This window comes from Acanthisitta chloris, unplaced genomic scaffold (genome assembly GCF_000695815.1).
Source record: "Acanthisitta chloris isolate BGI_N310 unplaced genomic scaffold, ASM69581v1 scaffold20468, whole genome shotgun sequence".
In the NCBI taxonomy this organism is placed as follows: domain Eukaryota; kingdom Metazoa; phylum Chordata; class Aves; order Passeriformes; family Acanthisittidae; genus Acanthisitta; species Acanthisitta chloris.
Genome location: NW_008686737.1, coordinates 40,187 through 47,891, shown reverse-complemented (window position 1 = coordinate 47,891; position 7,705 = coordinate 40,187). Strand labels below are relative to the sequence as shown.

At 37.2% G+C, this 7,705-nt stretch overlaps 1 protein-coding gene across 1 annotated transcript in view; it reads left to right on the top strand.

Moving 5' to 3' along the window:
• The first annotated feature begins 5,247 nt into the window (after nucleotides 1-5,247).
• The window catches only part of PLEKHS1 (pleckstrin homology domain containing, family S member 1), a 13,537-nt gene continuing 11,079 nt past the window's right edge, over nucleotides 5,248-7,705 (top strand). Inside the window, exons 1-3 of the mRNA XM_009080307.1 lie at nucleotides 5,248-5,278; nucleotides 6,492-6,583; nucleotides 6,689-6,795. Coding sequence (XP_009078555.1) covers nucleotides 5,248-5,278; nucleotides 6,492-6,583; nucleotides 6,689-6,795 — 230 coding nt within the window. The remainder of the gene's footprint in view (nucleotides 5,279-6,491; nucleotides 6,584-6,688; nucleotides 6,796-7,705) is intronic.

Here is a 7,705-nt window from a genome sequence, read left to right as displayed (position 1 = left end):
GCTATTGCTAATTATTGTATCTTGATTTCCCTTCGTGTGGCTGTCATGATTTGTGGCTGCTGAAGATGTTCTGAGAGTCAGCTACCTGACCCATAAAGGTTTTTTTCCAGAAAACACTTTGTAAATTAAGAACAAACAAAAAAAAATAGGTCGTGAGATTCCTTCTTTTTATTTACTGCTAACTCATGGAACCATAACCTCCTTGGAAATTCCCAAAGACCATCATGTTATGGGTATGTCCAGTGGTAAAACAGTTTGTAGCTATTTAAAAGGGTGTTAATTAGTCTAATATATTAATTTCCCTTTAATGAACATTATCTATGAAGGCTAATGGTTGCTCTTTGCTTAATCTGGAAGTCAATTTACTTAGTTATCATTCTAGCTTAAGGTGAATGTATAAAAAATAATATTTGTAGAGGGTTTATCTGAACAGTATGGAAATGTAACAAATAGAAGAATCAAAATTAGACTCTTCGCAAAATATTGGCAGAGTGATTGGCTGATGCCTTATTAAAGTGCCACTGTAGAGATTTATGCCTTGCAAATGACAATTGAGTGCTAGAACCTGAAACAGTGGTAGTGCAGTTTTTCTGCTTGCAGACACAGAGATGTCTGCTAGTTGATTGGGAACTTTAGAACCATCAGAAAGTTAATGATAAGGCTTTGTTACAAAACATTGACATTTAATGTTGAAATGATAGAATTATTTGTTCCAGTAACAAATGTATGTTTAGATATCATTTCTATTTGTGAGGAATTTTGCCAAAACTGGAAATGCTTACTTGAATCAGAAACCAGAAGTGCCTTCTTAGTTACTGTACAGTCTTGATTTCGTGTTTTGGAGTTATGTTGGTGATGTTTATATTCCTACTTTTTATATTCCCTTTATGGTTGGTAGCTAGCTCAAAAAAATGAAGTTTAATGATTTGGTTAAATTGCTAAATGATTAGTTGTTCACCCTTTTCCCAGTTAATGTACTCTATACTCTTTTGCAATCTTCTAAGAAAATAAGTGCATATTATTAAAGCTAAGTTACCAAATTGTTAAGTTTATTTTCTTACAAATACTGTGACATAGTGAGACATATATTTTTTTCAAAAGTCAACTCTACAGTTGCTTGAATGAAATAAATTATTGTTTTATGGACATACTGAGCATGGCATCAATAAAGACCTTTTATATTTAATTTCCTATGAATATCTGGATGTTTGTCACTCAATCATGATGTGTATTCGCACACATGGTGAAGTATAAACCAATAAAAATACATCCCAGAACCTTTCTCATCTGAGAATGCAGATGACGTCTGTTATCTTTTCAAGAGGAGGTTTACATTGTGAGTTGAAAGGTAGATTAGAAAAGTAAGCTGGCATAGGGTGACCACATCCTATCTTAGAGTAAACCAAAGTCATTGTAAATATTTTATGGAAATATCCTGATCAACCAGTGCTTCGTCTTGCCCTTTACACACTAAATTGTACAGTGGTCTAGGAATCATATGAAAATGTTCTTCCTATTACCTCTGGCAAATAGCTCCATCTTAAACTGTTTTCTGGCATTAGAGGTATTTGTGGTTTACCATGAGAAATGGGTCCAGTCAACATTTCAGTATTTCTTTCTTGTCTGGAAGCTCGTTCTTGTCTTTATAGTTCATTATTGTTTATTTGCTCAGGGTTTGGCTTGTTTTTAAGTTTCTGTTAATGATATTCCCATCTTCAGAACTGTCCTTTTATTCAGATACTTAGGAGCTCTGAAGCCAGAGAGCCTTGGGAACAATAAAGGAGTAAGGAGGGGCTCTGAAACAGGTCTTGTAAATTTTTAAGATTATGTCAAGGAATATAGCAGCATAACAGGCAAGGAGCACATTTCCTCTTGTGTAGTGCTTTTTTTCTGAAAGGTTCTTTATCTTAGTTTAGAAGATTCTGGGAAATGCAAAATTACTAGAAGTAGTACCTGGTTAAACCTACAAGGGACTGCTGAGGAAGAATCAAAGTTAGTAATAGTGAGTTTCCTCTGTGAATAGGAAAAGCTGTTGCCCTTATTGGACATGTCTAAAATAATATTAAAAAGAGGTGGACAGATGAGCCTATGTCAGACTTAGTTGTATCTTTACCATGATGAACTCTAAATAAGGACAGCTTGGGACTTTCAGCTAAATGGTAACTGTGTCTAAGGAAAAAAGTCAAAGTAGGAATGTGATTTGAAGCTCTTCAGTGCTCTAATGTCACAAGCCAACAAGGCACTCAATGTTTACAAGAAGTCTCCTGGCAGACCAAAGGTTTCCTGGAAAAAGATGATAGTGTGGCACAGAGGAGCACAGCAATTCTACCTGCTGGGTGACAACAAAAGGAAGAAGTTGAGGCTGAATCTTAACCTTCAGGCTAGTTCTAGTATATGAAATACACAATGATCAGCATAAAATACCTGAAGACACTGCCAGAGAGGAAAGCAACATGGAAAGATAACTTAGAGTAGCAGTGAAACAAAGAGAGAAAAGCATTCCCTTGTGTCAGGACCAGTGTCTCTGGTCGATGGAGCGTTACTTTAAATCATGTCCAAAAAACATTCATGCTAGTTAAGAAGAACATTTCCTACTGACAGGCATCACCTCTGACTGGTGATGTTTACATGCTGAGGGCTGTACTAGCCCAAGAGCCTGAAGTAACCCACTCAGAATGAGGCAGCTTGACCCTTGAGCAAAGCCAGGTGACTGAATGCTGACTTAGAGGCTGTAGGGCATTTTAGCTTTTTTCCTGAATCAAATTTATAACTATTTTCTATCTAAAAGTAATTCCCTTCCCATCTGCAGGATTAGCCAAATGGTTCACTGTGTAAACCCACTATCATTAATGATATGCTGAATGTTTCTGTAGAGAATCCCAGAAATTCACTTATACCAAGATAAACATTGTCCCTACAATGAATGTACATTGTCATGATGTAGGTGGCATAAGAAATCCTGCAAACTATTTTATATTTTAGAAAATGCTGTTCTTTAAATCTGAACTTGGCTACACTTTATGGTACTCTGTGTTTTTAATATTGCTTTAACTTCCAGTCCTGGGTGGCTTTTCTGTTTTAGACACACCTCAGGGGGAATAAAAAAGGGACTGTTCAGAAAGCTGAACCAGCAAAACCAGGTTGTCTCCAGGCTTTTTCCTGTATGGGAGACATTTATCACTGCTTCAAATGAGCCTGTTTTTCATTGCTCGTGAGTGAATATTAATCTTCTGGATTTCCCCTTTCTCAACAGTCTTTAATTTGCTTCCCATGCAGAAACAGACATTTCCTTGTGGGTCATATTTCAGGGTGTTTGTATTTATACATGGACTATAAGGAGGCAGTCACAATGCAGGACAAGGACACACCATGTTTTGCTGCAGGAGGCAGTACAGACTATCTGGATGTCCTTAAAGTGTATTTCTCCAAAACCTTCATCATGAAGACATTTTGCCTGTAAGTATTCACACAGTTTGTTTTCCTTATCTTGGTGTTGTCTTTTTGAAGTTTTCTAATAGCCTATATCTTAATAATGTGAAGCATTTTATTTGCATTTTGACTGAACTGTCTCATTGCATTTCAAAAGGTTTGAAGCAATCTTAATGCCAGGCATACAAATATCTGGGGCGGTATAATCATGGAGTTGGCATTGTCTATTTTGAATTAGTCATAACCTATTTAAAAAGTTGCTTTCTGTTGAAAAGACAATTCAATGCAACGATTATGAACTTTTTTTTCCCCCCAAAATGCAGAGTGAGATAGCACAACTGTAATCTCATGGGTGTTTGTCTTCCCACCTGCAAATCTTGACTTTCACTGACATCCAGAAGAGACTTTTATCCTGTCATGGGCTCTTGGAACATTGTTTTGTGCTAATTGCATTGTTTGCTAGTCGAGGTGACTCTGTCAGTCACATTGAACAGAATAATACATTGCCTTTCATTGCAACCCCAGGCGTGTGCCCCTACTATTGACACTAACAAATTGACTTTGTGTGCAGTCATTTTTCCTTTTGGAAATTGCTTTTTTGCCCTTTTTTTTTTTTTTTGGTAGGCAATAAATGAAAACCCTAGAAGTAAATTTTATAACAGTTTACCACAGCACTTATACAACAAATCTTCCTTCCCAAAAGGCAGAAATTGCAACGGTTTCCCTAAAAAAAAACACCTCCAAAAATGCAGGCAGAAATGTTCTCCAGAGACCTCCAATGGACCGAAGTTTGCAGTGGGTCATTGTCATTTACAGCATGGTATTGTCTGGAACAGGAGGTGTGGAAGTCTATAGCTTTAATTTTGTGTCAGAGGTAAAATTCTGTATGTAACCCACTCCATTTCTGACTACCACTCCTGATCATACCATGTTGACTTTTGGCACCATGGACTAAATCACTGAAGAAACAGAAGCAAAGGAAAGCCCTTAAATATCTCAGCCCAGCCAGGGAGCTCAGCAAAGAACTAGAGAACAGCACTTGCAATCCTTCAGATATTCCCAGAAGAGGCTCTGAGGCTTCAAGTGGCTCGTGTGTTGGGTCAATGTAACCTCCCTGTAGCTAAGATAACTTCAAGTCAAGATTTGATTTTGCAAGGAATTTTGGGGTAAGACAAAGGGAAACTTTTGAAAAGGCATTGTGTTAAGAAGACTAGAGACTTGCAAATTATTGTCATTGACATAGTATTATAATTGTATTTTCTCCATAGATTTTAAACTCTTTAAGGCAAGCTATGCCTATTTTATATAGGACTAATTGTGCTGGCAAAGCAGTGACAGAAACCTATATGAGTACAGTATTCCTAGGTTGCAGGTGCTGTGACTAGTGCAAAAGAAAGGGCAAAATGAAGTTCAGTTGGTCTCTGTCACCATTTCTAGGCAAATAATCTCTTTAGCCTGTATAAATGTACAATATTTGTTATTTGTGATTTTGTTACAGTATTATGATATAATAAATGTTATAGTGTATAATTTAATCTCTAACATGAAATATTATGTGTAATAATATATTTAAATGAATAACAATTAACATTCTTTATATGGTTTAATATAGATTTTCCTATGGTTATGTTATATAGTGTAATCATCCCTATGACAATTAACACTTGTAAGATTTTTGTTGTTTTCTCAGCAGTTATTTTTGTTATTTTCTCAGCAACCATGTGTGCAATGAAATGCTGCTGAGCAGCAAGCAAAGTGAAAGGAATTAGCTTCAAGGTTTTTGCTCTCTTCACTATCTGAGTGGAAGAAACAATCAGGATGGCTTCCACAAGTAAAAGAAATTCTGCAGGTACAAGATTTCTTTCACTAAGATTTGTCAGTACTAGGGTTGAATTAGGTTTCAATCCATTCTTATCACTATACTATACTGTTCTCTTTGCCCTCCACTTGCCAAGTATTTTGTGGTAAACAATAGGTGAAAAATAAGGGGAAATACCATACTGAAAATCTCATCTGGACTTAGACTTTGTGTTAGTTCTGCCCCTCTGCTTCCTTCCTTAAAAGATCTGTTCTAAATCAACATTTCCCTTTATAGCAGAATTTTTCTTGTCCCTAACACAGAGGTTGAACTGACATTTGTTAAAAACATTAAAATCCGCAAAAATTAGCTAGAAACTGGAAGAAACAGCCAGTATCTTCAAGGCACTTGAGGAAGCCTTAATTCCACTGAAGGCCACAAGGTTTGGTCATGTTAAATTTCCCAGAATTTATGTATATTCTCTACCGTCCTTTACTAGAAGATCCAAACTGAGGTTTTCTCTGTTCCTTTCAGTCAGTGGATTCTTAAAAAATCTTAATATGCCCTACATGGTTTACAGCTTGAAAAATGGAATGAGCTTGTCACTCCTTTCATGGGATGTTAAAGTGCTTTAATAAAACTGACATTTTGATCAGAAATCCACCAGTGATTAGAAAATGTGAATCTTAGACTATAGCTGACCAATATTCTATGATTCTATGATTGACAGTCTCTGCAGGGTTGTGAACAACTGCATTCAGGTATTTTTCCCCCACAAGGTTTCAGCTCATATTTTACTCGTAAGATATTTTTCCTGTTGTCACATCACGACTCAGAGTGTAAGATGATCTATCCTTAGCTGTGTTTGCAACTGAGCCAAATTGAATGCCATCTATGAATTTCATGAGGGATATGTTTACTGCCTTTCAGATCACTAAATATGAAGTTAAATATGACCAGATTCCAAAAGTTAAATAAGAAACACAGAGGCTCTTGATACCTTCTGAGCCCCCAACATTTTTGCTATCATTTGTTTAGAGTTTGGGCCAGTTATCAGCAGTAACAGTAAGATCACGGAAGCAAGGCCTGGCCCTGTATTTTATAACCTTGGTTGGTGGTTGTCTTGTCTCATTGTAATATGGTTTATGACCATTTAAGCACAGAAACCCAGTGCTCAGCAACAATTTCCAGTTCAAGCAGGTCTTTGTAAGAGATTAATTGGCAACAAATTAAGTAATGCTGCTGTTCATTTCTCTTTGATTAGTGAGAATTCAAAATACATTTTGCCCTGAAGGTGGAGTCTGCAAGCACGGATTCCTCATCAAATCACCACCTCTTCAGCTTTTCAGCTCACAGGTATACCAGCACACATTAGTCATGTTTCAGCAATCCCTCAACGAGCATCTGTTATTTCTGCTATCCTGCATTTTAATGAGAGACAAATTGCTTTCTCTTTGGCAGAATTCCTGGAAAAGACGTCTTTTCATCCTGTCCAAATCCAGCAAGGGTGATTACATCCTGAAGTATCTAAAAGGCCAGAATGTAAAAGGCTCCATAGCTGTTGATCAGTATGTAACTCTAATGCTTCACCTTTCTTATTTTAAGTCATGTAGCAACACTCTTCAATGGCCACTGGTCATACAGACACTTGTTTCTGACTGAGGATCTTGATTCAAATCCCACTGAAGTCCAGAAAAGATTTTGTTGGGCTTTTGTAGACTTTAGGTGCAGCTTACAGTGTATGATATATGTAGAAGTAAAAACCTTAAATCGCTTTATTGAAATTTGATACGTTTCTGTGAGTGATTGTGGTGATGTGGTATCTGCAAACCAGACATCTTGGCTCCATGATCCCAAGGCTGTATTCCTGTAGATGATATTTTATCTCCTGTGAGGGCAGTGCTGTATATTCATTCATATGTTAATAATGATGTGCTATACCACTCTTTAACTGTGGCACACACCCTTTCCCAGCTTGCAGCTTCACAAAGTGCTTTGCAAATTGTGCAGAGGTCTCCTGACTTTGATGTAGCCCTTTGGGCTGATGCTGGTGCCCCAATGTCTCTTACTCCACCAAGAAATTGCTCTGCTTGGCTCGTTTGGGCTGGTCATTTCATTCCTCTCAGCACAGTGCCTACTGCAGCAAGGCCTGGGTGTCATTAGCTCTGTACTGGCACCCTTTACCATGTCCCAGGTGGCATGAAATACTTGCAAGGGAAACAGAAAATGTAAAGGGAAATGTAAAGATTTTACCCATCAGATCTGGAGCTTAAGACCTCTGGAATTGTTAGGCATGGAGGTCACTGAGCCACATTGCTGTTGTGCTTCTTCCATTAAAAGGATTTACACTGTGAAGCTTTCAAAAATATTCCAGTTTGCTCAGTGGTACGTGGTTACATTATTACCATCATTATTGTTGTTATTATTTTTATTGATTTAACTTCTTGGAAGTTAATGAAAGTAGTGCTTCAAAGACTT